A 24,217-nucleotide genomic window follows, 5' to 3' on the forward strand; every position below is an offset into this window, starting at 1 on the left:
ATTTGTCGCCCTCCCATTCGGCCTGGCGACGGCTCCTCGAGTGTTCACAAAGATCCTTGCCCCTGTCCTGGCCTTGCTCCGCTCCAGGGGCGTCTTTCTACTTCCCTACTTCGACGATCTGCTCATCAAGGCGCCCTCCCTTTCTCAGGCGTCCACCAGCGTCAACCTCACACTGCAAACCTTGGTTCGGTTGGATAATCAACCTTCCCAAGTCCTCGCTTACCCCATCCAGACAACTCTTCTTTCTGGGAATGCTACTGGATACAGAAGTGGCGGAGGTTCGACTTCCGCCGGAAAAGCGTCTGCTCCTTCACCGTTCGGTTCGGACCCTACTTCTCCACCGCCGTCCGTCCTTCCAGTCCAGCATGTGGGTATTGGGACAGATGGTGTCCTGTTTCTAAGCAATTCCCTTAGCGCAATATCACTCCCGCATCTTTCAGACGGCAATTCTGTCTGCCTGGGACAAGTCTCCGGAGAGTCTAGACCGGTCCTTCCTCCTTCCTCCCCATGCTCGGACCTCCCTCCTTTGGTGGTTACGGACTCCCCTCCACGGGAAATCCTTTCTGCCGATGTCCTGGTTGGTGGTTACCACCGATGCCAGTCTGCAAGGGTGGGGGGGAGTGTTTCCTCCTCGCTCCGTTCAGGGCACTTGGTCTCCGTCGGAGTCCAAACTGCCGATAAACATTCTGGAACTGAGGGCGATTCTCCTATCGCTCCGGCATTGGACTCCACTGCTTCGAGGCCATCCTGTTCGTGTCCAGTCGGACAACGTCACGGCTGTGGCGTATATAAATCATCAAGGGGGCACTCGCAGTGCAGCGGCTATGCGGGAAGTGTCTCACATCCTCCACTGGGCAGAAACTCATGTTCCGGCCCTGTCGGCCATTTACATTCCGGGGGTGGACAACTGGGCGGCGGACTTCCTCAGCCGATTGACTCGGGCGAGTGGTCTCTGCATCCCGACGTATTCGAGTCCATTTGCCTCTGTTGGGGTCGTCTGGATGTGGATCTCATGGCCTCCAGGTTCAACCACAAGCTCCCCACCTTCCTGTCCATGTCCAAGGACCCGAGGGCGTACGGCGCCGACGCTCTCGTTCTTCCGTGGACGGAATTTTCCCTCCTGTATGTGTTTCCGCCCCTCCCTCTTCTGCCACTGGTTCTCCGGAAAATCGCGTCAGAGGGCATGCCTACGGTTCTGATAGCCCCAGATTGGCCTCACCGGCCTTGGTACGCCGATCTAATGCTGCTCCTGGGAGACGCGCCTTGGCCGCTGCCTCTAAGAGAAGACTCCCTCTCTAAAGGGCCAATCTTCCACCAGCATTTAGGGTCACTACATTTAACGGCATGGCTATTAGGACCGCAGTTTTAACGCAACTGGGTTTTTCGGCAGATGTGATTCGTACCATGATCCGCGCACGAAAGTAGGCCTCGTCCAGAATTTACTACCGGACCTGGCGGTCTTACCTGGGTTTTTGCGAAAATCTGGATGTTCATCCCCTTCGTTTTTCCCTTCCCACGGTCTTGTCCTTCTTGCAGTCTGGTCTGGACCTGGGTCTGGGTCTCAGCTCATTAAAGGGTCAGGTCTCGGCGCTTTCCATCCTCTTCCAGCGCCCTCTGGCCCCTCTCGGATCTGTCAAAACCTTTATCCAGGGAGTGGCTCACTCTATTCCCCCGTATCGCTCTCCCGTTACACCCTGGGACCTTAATGTTGTACTCACAGCACTCCAATCTTCCCCCTTCGAGCCCTTGTGGAGGGTTTCTCTTCGTCTTTTGTCCTGCAAGGTCATTTTCCTTGTGGCCATCACGTCCCTTCGACGGGTGTCTGAATTGGCGGCACTCTCTTGCACAGAGCCCCTTTTGATCTTCCACCAGGATAAGGCGGTTCTCCGTCCGGTTCCTTCCTTCCTTCCAAAGGTGGTCTCCGCCTTTCACCTCAACGAGAACATCGTCCTCCCCTCCCTTTGTCCGTCTCCTTCTCATCCTCAAGAACGGGAGCTTCACCGCCTGGATGTGGTTAGGGCCCTGAAGATTTATCTGGATGTCACCAGACCCTTTCGTCGCACGGATTCTCTTTTTGTGATTCCCGAAGGTCCGCGCAGGGGGCTGGCGGCGTCCAGGGTGTCTATTGCCCGCTTCATCAAGATGGCTATTGCCGAGGCTTACCGCGCTAAGGGCAAGGAGACGCCTTTTGCTGTGACCGCTCATTCCATCAGAGCGGTCGGTGCCTCCTGGGCTCAGAGGCATCGGGCTTCGGCTGAACAACTGTGTAAGGCGGCCACCTGGTCTTCCTTGCACACCTTCACCAAGTTCTACAGGGTGAACACCTATGCATCGGCGAACGCTGCTTTGGGCCGCCTGCTCTTGCAAGCGGTGGTTTCTTGATACCTCCGGTGGTTGTTTCGCCCTGGGCTGTAGTCCCTCCCTTCTTGGACTGCTCTTGAACGTCCCAAGGTTTCCTGTGTCCCCCAAGGAATTGGGCGAGAAAACTAGATTTTTGTATAACTTACCAGTAAAATCTTTCTCGCTCTTCCTTGGGGGACACAGCACCCACCATTGTTCTGGTTTACCGTTACGGTTTAGTTGCCCCTGTCGGGTCATTGCCTTTTTTCACTACTTGGACACGCAACTGGTAGTCTCTCTCTCCAGGCTGAGGGTATAGCTGCTGGAGGAGGGGCTTAACAGTTTTCACTTAGTGTCACGCCTCCTAGGGAGTTGAGCTATACCCAAGGTTTCCTGTGTCCCCCAAGGAAGAGCGAGAAAGAGATTTTACTGGTAAGTTATACAAAAATCTCGTTTTATTGTGTTAAATGTAAAAAGAAGAAGAAAAAAAAGTTGACATATTAGGTTTCACCGCATCCGTAACAACCTGCTCTATAAAAATACCACATGACCTAACCCCTCGGGTGAACACCGTAAAAAAAAAAAAAACTGTGTCAAAGCCATTTTTTTGTCACTTTACATTACAAAAAGTGTAAATGCAAGCGATCAAAAAGTCATATGCACCCGAAATAGTGCCAATCAGTCATCTCATCTCGCAAAAATGATACTCTACCTAAGTCAATCGCCCAAAAACTGAAAAAACTATCGCTCAGACTATGGAGACACTAAAATATGATTTTTATTTTAGTTGTTTCTAAAATTATATTATTGTGTAAAACTTACATAAATAAGAAAAAAAAGTATACATATTAGGTATTGCCACGTCCGTAACGACCTGCTCTATAAAAAGATCACATGACCTAACCCCTCAGGTGAACATCGTAATAAAAAATAAAATAAAACTGTGTAAAAGAAGCAATTTTTTTGTCACCTTACACCACAAAAAGTGTAATAGCAATCGATCAAAAAGTCATACGCGCCCTAAAATAGTACCAATCAAACAGTCATCTCATACCGAAAAAAATGAGCCCCTTCATAAGACAGTTGCCCCAAAAAAAAACTAACATTTTTCAAAAATGCTTTTATTATGTCAAACTGAAACAAACAAACAAAAAAGTAGTCCTATTCTGTATTGTGTCTGTAACAACCTGCTCTATAGAAAATACCATATGATCTAACCTGTCAGATGAACATTGTAAATTAAAAATAAAAACTGTGCCAAAAACGCTATTTTTTGTTATCTTGTCTCAAAAAAAGTGTAATATAGAGCAACCAAAAATGTACCCTAAAATAATTCCAACAAAACTGCCACCTTATCCCGTAGTTTCCAAAATGTGGTAATTTTTTGGGGAGTTTCTACTCTAGGGGTGCATCAGGGGGTCTTCAAATGTGACATGGCAGCTTTAAAATTATCCCAGTGAAATCTGCCTTCCAAAAACCATATGGCGTTCCTTTCCTTCTGCGCCCTGCTGTGTGCCCATACAGCAGTTTACAACTACATATGGGGTGTTTCTGTAAACTACACAATCAGGGCAATAAATATAGAGTTTTGTTTGGCTGTTAACCCTTGCTTTGTTAGTGGAAAAACATTGATTAAAATGGAAAATCTGCCAAAAAAGTGAAATTTTCCATTAATTCTTTGTGGAACACCTAAAGGGTTAACAAAGTTTGTAAAATCAGTTTGGAATACCTTGAGGGGTGTAGTTTCTAAAATAGGGTCATTTTTGGTTGGTTTCTATTATGGAAGCCTCACAAAGTGACTTCAGACCTGAACTGGTCCTTAAAAAGTGGGTTTTGTAAATTTTCTGAAAAATTTGAATATTTGCTTCTAAACTTCTAAGCCTTCTAACGTCCCCCAAAAATTAAATAGCATTCACAAAATGATCCATACATGAAGTAGACATATGGGGAATGTAAAGTGGAAACTATTTTTGGAGTTACTATCTATTATAAAAGTAGAGTAATGGAAATTTGGAAATTTTTCCAACTATTTTGTAAATTTGGTATTTTTTTTATAAATAAAAATGAATTTTTTTTTTATTCAATTTTACCACTGTCATGAAGTACCATATGTGACGAGAAAACTGTCTCAGAATGGCCTGGATAAGTAAAAGTGTTTTAAAGTTATTACCACATAAAGTTTATTATCAGAAAATTTAGACTAGCACATTCTTATTCATAGTCATAGGTGCATATCCATAAAGCAAACATAATTATTAAAAAAAAGAATGTCTGCACACACATATAAGCAGTAAAACTGAGAAAATGGTGATCATTCTGAATTCAAGTGGTATGATACCTACTATAAATGGATCAATGGAAGCTCTTAGCGCATTTTGATCAAACTTGTGTCGGGCCCATCTACCAGGTGTCAAGGTGGCTTCCGCAGACTGGTCCCTATCACTAATATACCGCCTCTCTTGGACTTATCCAAGTCCACATTATCAGGGCAGTGATAATACTAAGGTGACACGTCAGATTTGCTAAAAAAAAAAAAAAAAGACCTGGGCAGAAAGGTGAAAAATGGCTTGGTCCTGAAAGGGTTAAAGAACCCCCACCAAAAATGTTATTCTCTGACCTGCTAGAAGGGAACATGATGTAATCTGTAGTGAAGGTGATCTTCTTACCAGTGTCTGTATTTGTGAGCTATACCTCCCTTATGATTCTCACCTGTGTCATGTGACCAGCAATCAGACTCTCCAAACAACACAGCATCTTATGTGTGGACAGGAAGTCAGTTTCTCTATGTGTTCCTATGGGAGTCTCACTCTCCGTCTCATAGGAATGAATAGAGAAGCAACTCGCTTCTTGTCCTGTTTCAGTTGGAGATCAGAGAGTTGGTCACATGACATCTCTCTAGCAGGTCAGAGAATAAACATTTTGCTGAGAGTTCTACTTTAATGAGTTAAAAAGTCTAACGGTGTATGTTGGTTTACAGGACCTTCAGGCACAGGACAGAGCGCACAGGATTGGTCAACAGAATGAGGTGCGCGTGTTACGTCTGTGCACCGTTAACAGTGTGGAGGAGAAGATTCTTGCAGCCGCTAAATACAAGCTGAATGTTGATCAGAAAGTCATTCAAGCGGGCATGTTTGATCAGAAATCTTCAGGCCATGAAAGAAGGGCATTTCTGCAAGCCATTCTGGAACATGAAGAGCAGAATGAGGTACTTTCTTTTTATTAAAAACTTTATACCACTTTATCATAGTTGGGAAACAGTAGTGGTTAGTTTTCATAGAAGCCTTTTGAACCTTATGTTGTGTTGCATTTGTAATCTAGATGGCAAACGTTTGCTCTCCCATTGGAGGATTTTTTATTTTATTGAAATTTTTTTGATCAGTTCCTTTTTAGTGTCTTAAATATTTTTCTATTACTGCTTTTGGTTACTAGCAAACATGTTGCCTGGCAAGAAGTATTCTAATCATTCATCTGTATGCCAGTCAATAACTAACTTCCACCGCATTGTAGAAGGCCCTCAGGTCCTCATCTGTGGTTGCATATACATCAGTACTTGTCCTCCGCTGCATCCACAGGACACAATGTGGCAGAAGTGAGGTGATTCACCCACATCACCACTGTCTGTGCTGCCTCTGGATGGATCCTGTAGCACATGCGCTGTAACAATAAGTAAGACAGATGTATGTCATGCAAAAAATAGATTATTCATACAAACTGGCCATTCCCTTTAAAGAGACACCTTTGTCAGAATTATTTTATTTTTTTTATAAATAACTCAATATTCACAGAAAGTGCTTTTTTTTTATTTTTTCATTTTTTGTCGCGTTTACGTAGTACTATACCATTGAAAATTCTTCTGTAAAAGTCAAGACAAACATTGAGACCTTCTGTATAGGTAGGCAATTTATTGTCAGTTTACTGCTGCTGTGAGAGAAAGAGGTTATCTGCAAGGTAATGCTCATTCTGATAGTGCTGTGATGGCTAACCCCTGGCACTACAGCTGTGGTAAAACTACAACTCCCAAGATGCACACTTGCCTGGCTGTTCTCAGAACTCCATAGAAATGAATGGAGCATGCTGGGAGTCGTAGTTTCACCACACTGGAGTGCCGAAGGTTCGCCATCGCTGTAATAGTGGATGTACAATTGAGATAAGTGTTCTTTAGATAGGTCTAGATGAAGATGTCCACAGAAGAGCGCTGTATTCATGACGGCAGGGGTCAGCAACCTCTGGCACCCAAGCTGTTAGGAAGTTAAACCTCTCAGCATGCACACTTGCTCGTCCGTTCTAGGAACTCACATAGAAGTGAACAGAGCGTGCAGGGAATTGTGGTTTCACGCCAACTAGTGCCAGAGGTGGGTGAGCCCTGCATTAGTGTAATGTGGGATGTTCTTATTGAGTCACTCGTCTCCCTTCCCTTTCTGGCCGCAGTGATGGCTTGACGAGAGTTGAGAAAGACTGTCATGCTAACAGTCCAGACAGAGGAAGAGGGACTTCAAAGAATTTTATCCAGAAAACTATCCATCTTTTTATATGAACATATTACGTACAGTAGTGATACAGGTTGTTCACATGTGATAAAATTAGTTTTGATGGCATTGACCCTTTAATTGAGACCATTTCCTGGCTGGGTTTCTAGTTACATTTCTGTTTGACCTATTATCACTTACAGCTGTAGTTTCTGCATGTAATCCTCCTAAAACATACATTTAGCATGTTGATTGATGGACTGAAAGTGGAACTCCAGTAAGAAAATGAACAATCAATATGTTTTTGTAGTCTTAAAAAGGTTGTCCATGGTAAATTCAGATCTTAGATAAGAGCCCGATTTGTTTAAAATTTAAAAAATTATGCAGTGCTTTTTACAATAAATATAATCTAATAAAATAAAAAAATAGTAAGAATATATTTTATACAATAAATAAAATAATAAATACAATAAAAAATACAATAAAAAAAACCTTCTGTCTGCCATTGTTTACAGACTGCAATGGTGATATGCAGGTAAGTGGCATGTAACTGCTGCAGCCACTCGCTGTGCTCTGCATTATACTCCTGAGAACACAGCTGCAGTGGCACAGAACAGCAGGAGAGCAAAAAATATAGCATCGTTTATTTTACAGCTATTGGGGGCTTGTCCAAGATTTTAAATTATCTTGAACCCTTTTTAGAGCAGACCCTATAGGGGGATGCTATGGGGACAGATACAGTATAGTATCTGTTTCATGGCTTCAAACCTATAGCAGTACAGAGCTTTCATTGTGAGCAGACATACAGGTTATGCATTTGTCTCGCTGCATGTTGAAGGCTCTTCATTGATGTAGTTTTCATCTCTATTTTTGTTTTGGATCCATCCTTGATCCACTGAAACTGCACTCTTTAAATTCAGGGGGTTTCAGTTTCGTACATGATTGTAGAGAGCGCTTTGCTACAGTTTTTTTTTATGGTTTCCTGCTGCTCCTCTACTGCTAGATGTAAATGTTCTCTTTGGGTGGTCATTGCAGGTATGTCACTGGAAAGTACAGAAATTGTTTTGCTTGTGGAAAAATGGTCGCATGTGATAGTGAATGGACTTCTGTAGCAACACTACAGTCACTAGTAATCGAATCCTGCTGGATTATGTGCAGCTGTATGGTCGTGGCAATGTGAAGCCATTCACTTTCATTATGCTACAATGTAGCAAATGTGATCCTCAGATTTGCGTCAGGTGTCGTGGCCAAAATCGCCATGTAGCCCTTGCCTTAATCTTCTCCAGTATGCCACAATTTCAAACCTTTCGTCCACGAAAAATATATGTGAGGAATACACAGTCTTTCCCATATATCGTGTGTGGTCCTATTCAGGCGACGACAAATCATTGAGCTGCTCCCATGATATGACTATCTTTCAATCTATGGACATATTGGGTTGACTGAAAGGATAATATAAGGTACAGAATGGGTAAAATATTTTCTTAAAAAACTTCTTCTCTATTACTTACTGGGTCTCCACAGGCATCCCCTGCTTTTTCCTGTGTGTCAAGCTGGGACCAGGAAGTGGAGACCAGCAAAGTCCCAGTAAGAGTTGGCATGGCAGCACAGGGTGTCTGAAGTAATGCATAGTTTTGTTCTTTTAACCGATTCTGCAATAGAGAGATATTAGATAGCATGCCCAGACAAGCCTACAGCTATCAGCATACAGCAGGGCATTGTGGGAGTTGTAGTTTTACAACAGCTGGAGGGCCGCAGGTTGAGTATGCCTTAGATAGATATTAGATAGAGAGCTGTTAGCGAGAGAGAGCTGTTAGCGAGAGAGAGCTGTCGGAGGGAGAGGGCGAGAGCTGTCGGAGGGAGAAGGCGAGAGCTGTCGGAGGGAGAGGGGTGTTAGATGTCGGAGGGATAGATAATGCACTCTACTTTATATATAATATGTAATTATCTTGTCAGACAGGCCAGTTAACTGATTAGAATGTGTTGGGTCCATGATATTTAGACTTAGAAGATCCCTTTATTAATGTCAGCAAGTCGTAAAAAAGAATTACATTTTTATGAATACTCTAGTCCAGTTTTACCTACCTCTCTTTAATTAGTTTTTTTTAGTAATTAATTAAATGGGTGGATTAGAAAATGTGGGGGGGGCAGTCTGTTTTGTTGACCATTTCAAATAGCCATTGATTACCTAAAACTACTGATGTATCAGCAGGTATCCTGATTGGCACACAGGAATGCTGGTATTTAGTCACGTTTAAATTACAATTCTCCTTCAAGACATGTAAATCACATGATGTCTATGTGCTCTTTTTTTTTTGGCCAAGTTTTTTAGGTGGATTGTGGTGCAATTTGACGGCTTGCGTTTCCTGAACCGGTTGTCAGCTCTTCTAGGGGCATTTGGTTGCCTTTAGATGATCCCAGGTAATCAGCAGTTATTGCCAAAAAGCCATGGCCAACCACACATTGCTCGCCCTCTCGGGACTCGGGAAGTCCCAAGTGGGTGATCTCCCTCTCATAGAATTGGTGTCTGTAAACTGAGGGCACCACTGGTCGCCAGAACAAACTTTCCTGCAGAACTCTACCAAATGTCTTGCACAAATTTGAACCTCTCCATGTATCAGTGCAACCGTACAGTGCATGCAACAGAACTTTTACTGACCATGGTGAAATCAGTCCTGCACTTATAATAGGCCTGCGGCTAAACATTAGTCCAAGTAATAACTTGTGTATCTTTAGATTTTATCAGAAATATTCATTTATATAGATTAGACTGTCTGCATTGAAATGGCATCATTCATGGGTTATGGAGAAATAGTGGGAATACGGCAAGAGAACTGTGATTTCAATGTTTCTTTACCATGCTGGAATCCGTAGCTTTTTTTTGCGAGGGAAGTATTGTTTACTGTAATTCCGTGTTGTTGTTTTTTTGAAAGTTAATTTTTTTTTATCCATAAAAAAAATCTTATAGTTATTAGATTTAGCAATAGTATAGTGGACTTTGTGTAAAATATACAAACGTACACAGGTTTTTCTTCCTTTTACTATCATAAATAAAAATAAATAAAAAATATATATATTTTGTTTTAGCTATATATATATATATATATATATATAGTCTAGCTTTTTTCGTAAAATATAAAAAGCATGCATAGCTGCAGTGGCAACCACGTGATTTTTTTGGGGAGTTTGTAGAGAGAGCTCCATTTCTTTGTAAAACCAAAGGTGCTGTTATCAGCATTGCTGCTGTATCTAAAGTTGTTGGTGCATTAAAGTTGTTGGTATTGGAGTATGTTACAGCTTTTTGGGGCTTCCCCTAACCATTTATCACAGTACACATTTATAGTAATCGGGGATATCTGCAGTGTGGAAAATGTTCTCATGAATTGACTACGGATTCCTGTATCACAACCATCCCAGATACCAGACAGATGCCACTGCTCTAGTTTTTCCATCCGGGTTTTATTTACCTGGCTGCAGAGATGACTTCACATCGACAATATGTGACTGCTGCCCTCGTCAGGTGCATCACGTATTGTTAACATGACTTTACCTCTGCAGCCAGGTAATAGAGCCCTATTAGGATAACCAGAGCAGTGGTGTGGGATTTGTCAATAGGTGTGGTCTGATTAGACATCGGGTCAGGTCGCTAGATGGTGTATAAGTGCTTCCCCTGCTGTCCTATAAAAAAAAGGGCTCTCATAGGCTACTTTTGGGAAGCGTACATTTTTGGTGAGAGATCGTTGACTGCTAGACATGGCTCTATGATGTTCTCAAAGACATTTTGCCCAGTTAGCAGACTTTGAGAAGGAGGTATGTCATTGGAAAGAGAGAAGCAGGATGATTTTTTTTCAACTAATTGCAGCCATGTAGGCTGTTCTGAACATAGCTGTAGGTGGTGTTGGGAGTAGTGGTTACATGAGGGCACACACACACAGCAAATAGGCGGCCCAACAGACTAGCAGTAGAGAAGTTTGTGTGATCCTCCGACGAGCATCTTCATTACACACCCCTGTCTCTACCTGGACCATTTCCAGGTGCTTAGCAGAAGGAAATTTGGTGTCACAGCACCTATTGTGTCCTGCCATTGACAGACAGCCACTGTCACCTTCATTTGCAGTGGTGTTATGAATGAGAAACCTGGACTTCTATGGACTGGAACCATATCTTTTTTGAAAAATCCAGGTTCTCTTTAGAACATTAACAGTTCATCGATATGTGCAGGATGTATTCTGCTCCCACGTGTTGCCTCTCATGGCCCACGTGTTTTCCAACTGACATTCAGCAGGATAATGCTCACCCACACACACCAAGGGTTTCCCAGGAATGTGTACCACCAGATGCACCACTTCTTTGGCCTGCCCGGTCTTCAGATTTATGTCCAGTCGAGCATTTATAGTACCAGCTGGGAGGTCAGCTTTGGAAACCTAGGAGTGTGCAGGAACTACTGGCCCAGCTGCAACATCTGTGGGCAAATCTGCCCCAGGATACCTTACCGAACCTGTATGCCTCCATGCCCAACCATATCTCATCTTGTATCCAGGCTAGAGGCGGCCTAACAGGGTAATAGAGCCTCCTTTCAATTGTACAGTTTTCTTTCATTGTAGTATTGTAATCCCTTACGTATATCAACATAACATTTACACATAGAAAGTTTCATTCGATTCCAACTTCTCCTTCTTGGTGCGATAATTTTTTCGCCAAAGAGTGTACTTACCAGTTTTTTATTGCAGGCAAATCCTGAGGGTTGTCTGGTTTCTTCCTGAGACATGTAAAATAAAGTTAAGGGACTGCACTGCTCTCCTGGAATCCACAAACAAAAATTAAGTCAGGTGCCAGATCTTCCTCCAATTCTCCTTCCTTATGTCGCCAAACACTGCTACTATGTCCAGGTGCTGTGCAGCTCCACAGTTTTTTCATATCCAATCAACCTGTAGTATCAGGAATCAAGAAGCAAGATAGTGAAGCACCGCAAGCACTTTGGTCTAAAAGGTAGATTTATTCTACTCACAAGAGTCTATTTAAAACAAGGCATATCAAATATAAAATTCCAGTTTCTCAGAGTCCGCCCGACCTAGGTTTCGTCCCTTCTTCTTCAGGGGCGTATCAGGAGGAAGGATCGGGCATCTCACTTTTTGTTTGTAGCTTCCAGGAGAGCAGCACAGTCCCTTTACTTGCTTAGTGTGAATTTAACCAGTTTCACAAAGGCCTAGCAGCGCTCACAGTAAGGCCTCATGCACACAACCGTTCCGTTTTTTTGCGGTCCGCGGATCCGCAAAAAAAGGAAGCCGCCTGTGTGCCTTCTGCAATTAACGGAACGGGCGGCCAATTGTAGACATGCCTATTCTTGTCCGCAAAACAGACAAGAATAGGAGATGCTATAATTTTTTGGCGGGGCCTCGGAACGGAGTGCTGTCCGCATCTTTTGCGGCCCCATTGAAGTGAATGGGTCCGCACCCGAGCCGCAAAAACTGTTATTTTAAAATCCTCCTGAAATATGTCAACTTTTAAAGCAAATAATTGGAATTTGAAGTGACTTCTTGTGATTTGTGACTATAGTGTAGTGAAATTATCCAACCTCAGTATGTCCTAACAGACTCCTAAAGCTATACTGTTCTATGGAAAAATAAAATCCTCTAGATCAAGTGAAGAATGGGTGTGAGCTGCATTATCAGGCGCAACCTATGCTCAAGTGTTACTGTTTCTGTCATGTTTTATAATCTGATGCAACCCCTTTAATTTAGTCAGAGATTAAAGGGGTTCTCCACCGTGGAAGGGTTCCTTGAAAATAAGCTAATCACAAAGTGCCCCATTCTTGAGTCTGTGGAAAATCTTGACAGTAAGTTTTCAGTATAATTCAGCAGTATCAGATCGCTGGGTGTATTTCTCTGTCCTATTCAAGTGGGGACAAAACAATGTAATTACAGCTGCTCCGTCACATTCGCTTGAATGGAACGGAGCAGTTGTAGATATGCTGCATTGTGACACTGCGGTGTAGACGGCAAGCAAGTAAACGTAAGAAAACACCACGGCCTCTTCAAACTGCTGCTGAGCAGGGGTGCCGGGAGTCAGACTCCCCGACTTGATATTGGTGACCTGACGATAGGCAATCAATATGGTAAAACCGGAATACACTTTAAACTGCTCTCCACCCTGAAGAGCCCTTTACAGGGGCCGACAAATGAACAGATCATCGCTAACCAGCATTACTAGTAACGTTAGTTAGCGATGATCTGGCGGTGTAAATGCACCGCCAATTACCTGATGAACGAGCAAAGCGGTTCCCGGTGGCAGATCGTGCTGTGTAAACATGATCTGCTGCCGGGAAACAATGAAACAGTAAGGAGAAGAACGATGCCATTAGCGATTGCTCCTCCCCATACTCTGGAGGAGATCGGTGCATGTAAATGCGTCAGTCTCCTCCGCTAGCGATCAGCAGATTGTCTGGAAGGAACGCTTCCTTCCTTACAATCTGCTAGATTGTTGTCCCGTGTAAAGGGACCATAAGGAACTCATTGGATATATGACAATGAGTTTTCCAAACTGTACAACTGCTGTAACCTTCCTACATGGATGTGTTCAGTTGTAAAAAAAAAAAATAGATAGATCTTCACAACAGAATATACTGTAGTTTGTTAGAAATATTCCATGAATCTAGAGTTTTGGTCACACGGTTGAATAGTTATGTTTTTTCTGTCCTTCTATTTTAAGAGGTGGGTAGTATAGTGAAGGAAGAGGCAATGGTCTTTTCCTTTACTTGGGCTTCAACAAACGGCAAAAATTGTAGCTACAAAATAAAAAATTGTGGTAAATAGAATGCAAAATAAGCTTTCTAATTTTAAATTGCATTGTCATGTCCATTATCACAAAATGAGGGGTAGTAGTTATATTTGGTATTTCTCGGAGGAAAATCATATGAATTTTATAAATGTATGATTTCAGTCTTTAAAGAAGTACTCCCATGTAATCTACCTTCAACCAGCAAGATAAACCAGTTCACTCCCAGAGACCAAAGCTAGCAGACATGGGCAGCTCCCACTCTCTGCACTAGTCTGGTTGATGCTTCCATTTTTCAGAAGGTCTTGGATAAGCGATTCTGCTTAGTTTCTTTACATTTGCACTGTTTTCCTAGATGGATTTCTTAAAGTAGTTTCATTGTTCTCACCTTGTCGATGTATGAGATTCTGCAGCCCTGTTTAATGGGGCTATTGATCCAAGGTGACAAGCATGATTATTTTAGGAATCGTGGGGATCTAAAGCTTCAGAAGATTGACATACTGGCCATTTTTGGGTAGAGTGCATCTTTAAAGGCTGTTTTCTTGCTTTCATTAGATGTAATATCAAGTGAATAGCATCATCTCTTCTGAACTTTTACATTGCATGTTTCTGCTGTATTTGGCAGCAGGGTTATTAGTATATCCTTCCAATCGATTCATGACTAATATAGTGTTGTGCTGATTGACCTAGAGCCAAAAGAAAGATGAACTTTCAGGAGATAATTCCCAAGAAGGTGCCAGCCAGGTTGGTGGTCTAAATGGCTTGTTTCAGTGGTTGGTCTTTTGCATGAAGTGCTTCACTCATACGTTTTTCTTTTTGTTTTGTTTTTTGCATATGACTGGGGCAACGCCGGGTGATGTACAAGTCATTTTGCCAAATGTGCTACTGTACTTGGTTCCAGCAGCAGCTTCTTTTTTTATCATTTGTTTCATTGTACTGTTTTTGTATGTTTTCATCTCTAGCCTATTTTCTTGCTCTTGCAGTCATTTGCTGAAATTGCTGATTGATACACGTTTGAAAACTTCGCTGTGATGAACTTACATTATACTTGTTAAATACTGGAAGCTTATTATACTCTACACAGTATAGAGCAATGTTCATATACCTGCATTTGTTTAGTGTAGCCACGTTGAAGACTTGAGTCTCAGCCATCAAATTTTCTCATTGCCCTCAAATGTTATTCACATCTCAATTCACAAGTCAACAAACATAACCCTGTAAGTTTTTTAAACTTTTCTTCAGACTCCTGGAAGGGTAAATCTGCTTATTTGTGCACTAATAGCCTGTCAAGCAAAGTATTTGTTTTGGGGATAAAGAGTGCAAATATGAAACAACAAACTTAAAAAAAAAAAACCTTGACACAGTTGTCCCTTGTGGAGCCTGAACTGAGACTCATCCATGGACTTTATCTGCAGAGATTACATGCATAGTTCCCAGATCTACTGATCTCCAGAGAGACTTCATTCTGCAAGTGGTTTCTCCAGTTTCTAAATGGCTTGTCCTTTTAGGCTACTTTCACACTAGCGGCACGGACCTCCGGCAGGTTGTCCCGTTGGTTGAACAGCCTGCTGGATCCGTCCTGCCGCTAGTGAACGTGTGCCCCAAGACTGCCGCTCCGTCCCCATTGACTATAATGGGGGTGGAGGCACGGCGAGAGGCTGCCGGAATAAAACTACGACATGTTCGATATTTATTCCGGCAGCCTCTTGCCGTGCGCTGCCGGAACTCTGCCCCGCCCCCATTATAGTCGATGGGGACTGAGCAGCAGTCCTGTGGCACACGTTCACTAGCAGCAGGACGGATCCGACAGGCTGTTCACCCGACTGAACAGCCTGCCGGAGGTCCGTACCGCTAGTGTGAAAGTAGCCTAAGATGGCTTGTATTTATTGGTGATTTTTGTTTTTTGGTGGAAGCATTAAATTACAACCATCCCAATCAGTGGTTAAATTTGTATTTCTCCCCAAGGTGCAAAGCATAGTTGTTCTCTTATTTGAAATGTGATTTAAAGGTAAGTAGATGCATAGTGGGGCAGTTATATATCCCTTGTCGTAAAGGGAATGTGTCACCAAATTTTGTAGATGGCAAAACATATCCCTTTTTCCTAATCTTTTTCTTATTCTGTTTGCTGAACATGATTATGATGGCGGCCATCTTGCCTTAGCTGTTCTTAACAGCGATTAGTAAGCATTTAAATAATTGCTTTATGGCAGCCCCATGCGCCATAGACACAATGGACGGGAGGGGACCCTATTGACCTCTATGGGAGAGTTTTTTAGGCATGCTCTGTGACCTGTTCAGAAGTCATTTTTCACGCAACTTAGACCATCGCCTATAGTAAATGGTGGATCATGTCTTATCTATACACAGAGGTGCTGTCATTCTAATCATGATTGTAAGGATAAGGAGATAACTGCAATAAATTGATCTGTACAGACCAATAAGTGGTACTTTCACACTCGCGTTTGGTGCGGATCCGTCATGGATCTGCACAAACGCTTCCGTTCAGATAATATAACCGCATGCATCCATTCAGAACGGATCCGTTTGTATTATCTTTAACATAGCCAAGACGTATCAGTCTTGAATACCATTGAAAGACAATGGGGGACGGATCAGTTTTCTATTGTGTAAGTGAAAACGGATACGTCCCCATTGACTTGCATTGTGTGTCAAGACTGATCCGTTTGGCTTAGTTTCGTCAGATGGACACCAAAACTCTGCAAGCTGGTGTCCGCCTCCAAAGCGGAACGGAGGCAAACTGATGCATTCTGAGCGGATCCTTATCCATTCAGAATGCATTAAGGGCAAAACTAATCTGTTTCCGTTCCGTTCTTGGCACGGCCATGGCTGTAAGCCGTCGGTCTATCATCCTCAGTGCTGCCTCCTATTGAAATTAATGGGAGGCAGAATTGATGCGGCTGCCTGCAGAATTTCGGCATGGCTGTCCGCTCCAAAATTCCACAATAATGTCCGCCATGTGAATGGCCCCTTTGTCCTTTGAGTCAAACTGAACAAAGGGTGCTATTAATCATGTCCTGTCATTGTTTTCAATATTGCATCTTTGTTTCCTGCCAGGTTTTTATTTTATTTTTGTGTATTTTGCTTTTCTATATGATACATATTACCAGGAGATATTTTTCATGGTGTACTTAATATTCAGGGGTGCCAATGATGATCTCCACAACTTGTAGTTACAAAACTCGTCGGTAGAGGTGACAGGTAATCCATCTGTTTTACGTCACTGGAGGGATGCCGTTCTTTTGCAGCACAATAATATACTATGGGGATGGCACAATCTCAGGAGCTGTGCAAACACAATCCACATCTAGTGTCAGATGTAACCTACAGCAGACTCCTTGCTATAATTGGCTTGATCAGAGCTTATGCCTCAGATGCCACAGTGCACTTTGTGTGGCACCAAGGCAAACAAATTCTGAAGAAAAAAAATAACTTTTATCCATGGAAAAATAAAAATGTTACATGATAAATTCTTTTGTGTAAAAAAAAAAGAAGATATTATGCAAAAGTTAAATATCTGAAAAAAGTTTAATATTGCAGTAATCAATTCATTATATCCACCCCAAAATGGTGGTGTGAAACAGGCAGACTAGGAACTTAAAGTGGCCCTGGAAAAAAATACTAAAAGTGGCCCTGTTTTGTAGTTGGGTCCAAATTGATGGAAGGCAGGACCAACAAGACCATATTGTGACACATTATATCACCCCAACAGAGCCAAATACCACAGTCCATCACAGCATACTGCCAGCAGCACACAATACATCCCCCAAAACTTACACTGGCCAGCCGTTAGGAGGTGGCCCCCAGGGCATTGGCCCATTAGGAAATTTCCCTGTAAGGTCTATGGCCAATCAGCCCCTGGTGTGAAAAAAGCATTTTTGCCCCTCAGTGTCAGATGTAGAATACGTGTACAATGCAGCCAACTGCCATTAAAAACAGATGAATTTAATAATCAAATATTTTTATTTTATTTTTTAAAGCCTGGCCCCTGCAGAGCCCTTACAGTATACATATTGCCCCCCTGAAATTCATGGCTCCTATAGTTTCCCCCTGGTTTCATTAATGCCCCCAGTATGATTAATGGCCACCATAGTGCCCCCAAGTAAGATCCATATCCCATTAGTGCCCCCCAGTATCGTTTAATGCCTTTTTTAGTGCCCCTCAGTATGATTAATTGCCCTCTTAGTTACCCCTTCCATATGATTAATGGCTACCCTAGTGCCCCACCAATGCTAGCAAGTGGATAAGTTATTTTTTTTTATTTTAAAGGGGTTGTCCAAGTTTTTTGTTCTTTGTATGCTTCTAACTAAGCAAATGTAAGGGGGTTTTCAATTCGCTTCATCTATAATGGCCCGATTCTCCTAGTTAGCTGAGGGTCACATGACCTGTGATGTCAGCTTCTCTCCCTGCTCTGATGATCCGTGCACAAGCCTGAGGAGCAGGAGGAGCAGGTCTGCCTCTGTGCACGGAACATCACTGTGAGGGCTGTGCTGGCTGGAAAAACCAGCCATCAGCCCTGCACGCTGATCTGCTGGCTTAGCTGTCTACCCCATGTGTATCCTCCCACTGGATTCTCCAGCAAAGTTTAACCCCTTCTACCATCAGCAGCAAAGACCCAGGGTTGGAGGCTCTACCTCAGGTACTGAGCAGTTTGCAGGGTTTACTCTTTTCCAGGCACTGAAGAGATAAATGCTGTGCACAGGATCTTCCCTCCATCCCTCACCCTGCAAACACTGGAGGAGTTTTACCCTCTGTACTCCTCTGGCCGTGAGGAAGTGTCTGCAGAGCATTATACGAGAACAGGTAGGAGGAAGATCCTGTGTATATATGCAATGTCATTGTAGTGTTCTGCTGGGACTTGTATTCCCACACATAGAACATAAGCATCCCTGCAATTTTATTCTTTGCAGATCAGAGATTGTTGTTAAATGCCCCCACAGCCCTGCAACTGCATGTCAACAAAGGGCCAGAACAGAACTAGGCAAATGAGTAAATATAATTATTTTTTTTAGCCTAAAACTTGCTTAGTGTATATATATATATATATATATTATTGCTGACCATGAGATTTACAGTGCCTAATTTTTTTTTAACATAGTGTATCTGTTTTTAATAGTGGTTAGATGGTTACACTGTCTAAACTGCTGCTAAAAACAATCCCATTGATTTAGGTGCCGTCTGCCTGGCTGACATGTCCTATTTTTTTATGTCTGCTATTCACTAGCCATTAAAAAGCGGCCGTGTGAATAGCCTCATAGACTAAAACTGGTTCAAAGAACGGCTGTGCGAATGAGGCCTGCGAATGAGGGGTTGTCTGGTTTGTAATATTGATGACCTATCCTCAATATGTCATCAATATCAGATTGGCACCCCCATGACGATCAGCTGTTAGAATAGACCACAGCGCTTGTATGAGCGCTGCCTTCTCTTCACAGTTTACCTGCTCACCATTCAGTGTAATTACAACTAGGGGTGCACCGAAATTCCGGCGGCTGAAAATGGGCCTAATCCATTTCTGCCGATATTGGTACATATCGGCAGAAAATATGATAGCCCCGCCCCGCCGCTCCGGTATACTAATATAAGATGTCATATTCATTTATTGGTTATTAAACATGCCCCCTCAGTCCTATTACTACCTTACATCCTAATCGCATCTGTAGAATTCAGGCAGGCCAGGCGGGTGGCAGTGTAACTCTTGTATTGTGCCTGAATGAAGCCGGCGGCGCAGGCAAGTGACGTCAGTGAGAGACGCGCCGGCCGCCCGGCTTGGGCTGCCTGAATTCTACAGAAGCGATTAGGATGTAAGGTAGTAAAAGGGCTGAGGGGGCATGTTTAATGGCACATATATAACAGTGCCACCCACAGATCCCCCCAGCTCATAACAGTGCCATCCGCAGATCCCCTCCTGTAACAGTGCCAGCCACAGATCCCCCCCCCCCCGTAACAGTGCCAGCCACAGATCCCCCTGTAACAGTGTCCATCATCCACAGATCCCCCCCATAACAGTGTCCGTCATCCACAGATCCCCCCATAACAGTGTCCGTCATCCACAGATCCCCCCCATAACAGTGTCCGTCATCCACAGATTCCCCCCATAACAGTGTCCCCCCATAACAGTTGTTTTGTACAATCACTTGTGTATGAGGAAGCACCATGTTATATAATATGATTTATTAAATTCATGAAAAAGAATTATTAATAAAATCATTTAAAAAAAAGTATTTTAAAAGTATTTGGGCAAAAAGGCAGTTTCGGTTTTCGGTCAAGGGCATCCTGAATTTTCGGTTTCGGACCAGAATTTTCATTTCGGTGCACCCCTAATTACAACTGCTTTGTTCCGTTGTATCTATAACCTCATTTTCCTATTGAAGTGAATGGGACAGAGAAGCTCTAATTACACTGCTCACCACTGAAATGTGAGTGATGCTGTATTTTTAAACTGATTAGTGGGGATCACGGGGTTCAACCCCGCTGATCTGATATTGATGACATATCTTAAGGATAGGACATTAATGTCTGAAACTGGACAACCCCTTTAAGAGTATAAAATAATTTGAATCATGATGAGGAAGTTATCCGGCATGCTGTCCATTATGGTGTACTAACCAGCAGGTAGTATTTGGCTCTGTACTGTTTTCATAGTCTAGATTACTTAAACAGTAACTTCACTTTTAACATTACAACAAATACATATTTACCCCCTTCCTAATTTCCCTTTATTTGCTGCAAAAATAAAAAATAAAAAAATTAAATTAAATAATCCCTCCCCACATTCTCTCACTTCCCATCTCCCGGGGTCCCAGCCCCCAGAAGAAAGAGTACCCAAAAAAAGGAAAGAACAAAACATAACCAAGAGAAGCTTACAATAACCATAGCTTCCATAGTTTTGCAAATCTATTTTTCTTTTGGATATTTACCAAATGGGATTCTTCTCTGGTTAGTACACTTTTTGTGCGTCTCTCCCATTCTTTGATCGAGGGGGTGTCCCATAATACATTTCCTAGCCTGAAAGAGGAGCTTGGGTGCAATTTCTTGATGTTGGAGGGTATCCCTTTTGTCCATCACTCCCAATACACAAATCTGGAATTGATTGGGTATTATAAACTGATGAAATAGTTCTATTTTGTCCCTAACCTGTCCCCAGAATTCCGGAGTCCTTCTACACGTCCAGAGTATATGGACATCGACCACTGCTATTTCCCCACTTTTTAAACAGCTGAATACTTTAAGTTTATAAAATGTCATAAGTTTCTCAGGGGAGTAATAGAGACGTTTAGTATATAAAATTGGGTAATCCTATGTGAAAAGTTCTTTGAAATCCTATTTTTTGCTGTATTGCTGATACCCAGAACTCTTCTTGCTGGGGGTTTATAACCTCCCTCCATTTATACATTAGGCTGGATATTGCTTTTCCCTTGGTCTTTTGGTGTAACAAACATCCATATATTTTTGACACTAACTTCCCCCTTGCCGTTAATCTGGATATATTAAGCAGCGGCTGTGGAAGGGTCTCTATTTGTGTCGTTTTTCCTACCAGCCTACGTATTGCACATTTTAGCTGTAGATAGAAAAATCTCCCTTCTAAGTTGCCCACTTTATATTCCTTTTTAAGGTCTTCATATGTTATTATATCACCTTGTTTCCATATTTGACCCAATTTATAGACTCCATGTTTCCACCACACTGTCAGATCAGTAAGATGGATATTGTTCCACAGTATGGTGTCCGCATGGAGTCCCTCCTGGTTCCACAGTTTCCTTGCCTGTCTCCAAACCATGTCCATCAGCTCAAAAAGTGGTATCTTGTTACTGCTCTGTTGTCCCAAAATTCCAGCTTCAATTAATTGAAAGATATTGCATTTCTCTAATCTTTTATTTATCCCTGCAATCATAGACTTATATCTTTGCGTATTAATCCACATTATCATGTTTTTTATTTGGCCAGAAATAAAATAAAGTTCCACATCTGGGACTGATAATCCGCCCTCCTTCTCATGATTGCTCAGTATTTGTGCTTTAATCCTAGGTTTTTTACCTCTCCAAATCAAATCCATTAGTGTGCTAGTTATTATTTTAAATATTTTTTTGGGAATTATTATCGGTGAATTCCATAGGACAAAGTTAAGAGATGGTAGCAGACACATTTTCACCAGGGAGATCCGACCTGCCATCGAAACATAGTAACATAGTACATAAGGCCGAAAAAAGACATTTGTCCATCCAGTTCGGCCTGTCATCCTGCAAGTTGATCCAGAGGAAGGCAAAAAAACCCTGTGAGGTAGAAGCCAATTTTCCTCACTTTAGGGGAATAAAAAATTCCTTCCCGACTCCAATCAGGCAATCAGAATATCTCCCTGGATCAACGACCCCTCTCTAGTAGCTATAGCCTGTAATATTATTACACTCCAGAAACACATCCAGGCCCCTCTTGAATTCCTTTATTGTACTCACCATCACCACCTCCTCAGGCAGAGAGCTCCATAGTCTCACTGCTCTTACCGTAAAGAATCCTCTTCTATGTTTGTGTACAAACCTTCTTTCCTCCAGACGCAGAGGATGTCCCCTCGTCACAGTCACAGTCCTGGGGATAAATAGATGATGGGATAGATCTCTGTACTGACTCCTGATATATTTACACATAGTAATTAGATCTCCCCTCAGTCGTCTTTTTTTCTAACGTGAATAACCCTAATTTTGATAATCTTTCAGGGTACTGTAGTTGCCCCATTCCAGTTATTACTTTAGTTGCCCTCCTCTGGACCCTCTCCAGCTCTGCTATCTCTGCCTTGTTCACTGGAGCCCAGAACTGTACACAGTACTCCATGTGTGGTCTGACTAATGATTTGTAAAGTAGTAGGAATATGTTCTCAGACAAACAATCTTTTCCATACCTCTGTCTTCTTCTTTATTTCTTTTAGCTTTGGAATCACGTTCAATTTAACATAATCCTTAGAATTCGGGGTTATTTGAATACCTAAGTATTTGACTGGTTCATTAATCTTCATTATTTCCAATGGACCTGGAATAAAGTCCTTCAGTGGATCAATCGGGACGCATGCTGACTTAGACCAATTTATCCTTAGCCCAGAATGTTCACCATATTGTTCAAAAACCTGAAAGATCTTTGTCAAAGATCTATGTGAGCCGACAAACACCATAATGTTATCCGCATATAAATACATTTCCTCACATTCACCAAACCTGAAGCCCTCAATTGCTGGATCTTGCCTGATCATATCCGCTAACGGCTCCATTGCTATAGCAAAGAGCAGGGGGGAAAGAGGACATCCCTGTCTAACCCCCCTACCAATATGTATATTATCTGAATATTCCCCATTCAGTATCACTCTTGCTGAAATTTCTGTATATAGCAGATTTACCCAGGATATGAATTTATCTCCAACTCCCATCTTCTTCAGTGTTGCCATCAAGAAAGGCCATTCTACCGTATCAAACGCAATTTTTAGGCTCAAGCTGGGTGTTCACAAAATAGCGCATGACATGAAGCCCGTCTGATCCTCATGTATCAGACCCGATACACACTTCTAAGTCTAGTTGCCAGAATCTTTGCCAATATTTTATTATCAGTGTTTATTAATGAAATGGGACGATATGAATCCGTAAGGGTTGGGTCTTTCCCCGGTTTTAAAATTAATGTAATTAATGCCTCTCTCAGTGAGTCTGGCAGTTTTCCTATCTTTCTTGAATCGTTCCACATTATCAATAATCTCAAAATTAGTATTTCTTTATATTGGGCATAGACTTCAAACGGGATACCATCTATTCCTGGAGATTTATTTTTCGTAGTGGTAGATAGTGTTTGATCCACCTCCAGGGCGTTCAAGGGGGCCTCTAGCTTCTCACTTTGCTCTACTGTTAGCATGGAAATAGTTATTGACTCAAAATTGTTGAATTTGCTCTGGGTTCTTATTTATCTTAGTGTTATGTATGTATTTGAAATATTCTTGAATCAGTTCTATTTTCGCCACCTGTTTGGTGGTTTTGTTTCCTGCTTTATCTAACAGGCAATGTATATAATTATTTTTCCTTATCTGTGTCGCTACTAGGGCCGCTAACTTTTTACCCGGTATATGCGCATAGATATACGGTAATTATCCCTCACGTAGTTCTTTCTGTTGTTCTGCCATTAAGAGTCGCTCATCTTCCAATATTGAAACTTTCTCTGCCCATACCTCATAATTACTTTCTGTAGGATTCTTAATATAATTGTCCTCATACTTTTTTACCTCTTGTTGCAATTTAGTTATTTTTTCCCTTATCCCTTTCTTGTATATTGCCGTGTACTTTATAAAAATCCCTCTCATATAGGCCTTCGCAGCCTCCCAAACTATATTGACTGATGCTGTATCATCGTTCAGCTCAAAAAATTCCCCTATCTCTTTTAAAATCTTATTGTGTATCCCCATTATGTTTATCCACCCTATATTTATGTGCATCCTCATTGATTATTTTTTTGGTGTGTTTTTGTGTTTATAATAATTGGGTTATGGTCCGAAATCCCGCGTTGAATATATTTAACCCCTTCAGTTTCCAATAGTCCTCTATTATTTGTGAAAACTAAGTCAATCCGTGATAAACTCTTATGTGTCTTTGAAA

At 42.2% G+C, this 24,217-nt stretch overlaps 1 protein-coding gene across 3 annotated transcripts in view; it reads left to right on the forward strand.

The window, feature by feature from the left end:
- The window catches only part of SMARCA2 (SWI/SNF related, matrix associated, actin dependent regulator of chromatin, subfamily a, member 2), a 289,118-nt gene that overhangs the window by 208,666 nt on the left and 56,235 nt on the right, over positions 1–24,217 (forward strand). For all 3 annotated transcript variants that reach the window (XM_040417115.1, XM_040417114.1, XM_040417116.1), the window contains exon 26: positions 5,318–5,545. In XM_040417115.1, the coding sequence (XP_040273049.1) occupies positions 5,318–5,545 (228 nt within the window). The remainder of the gene's footprint in view (positions 1–5,317; positions 5,546–24,217) is intronic.

Source organism: Bufo bufo, chromosome 2, assembly GCF_905171765.1.
Source record: "Bufo bufo chromosome 2, aBufBuf1.1, whole genome shotgun sequence".
Taxonomy (NCBI): Eukaryota; Metazoa; Chordata; class Amphibia; order Anura; family Bufonidae; genus Bufo; species Bufo bufo.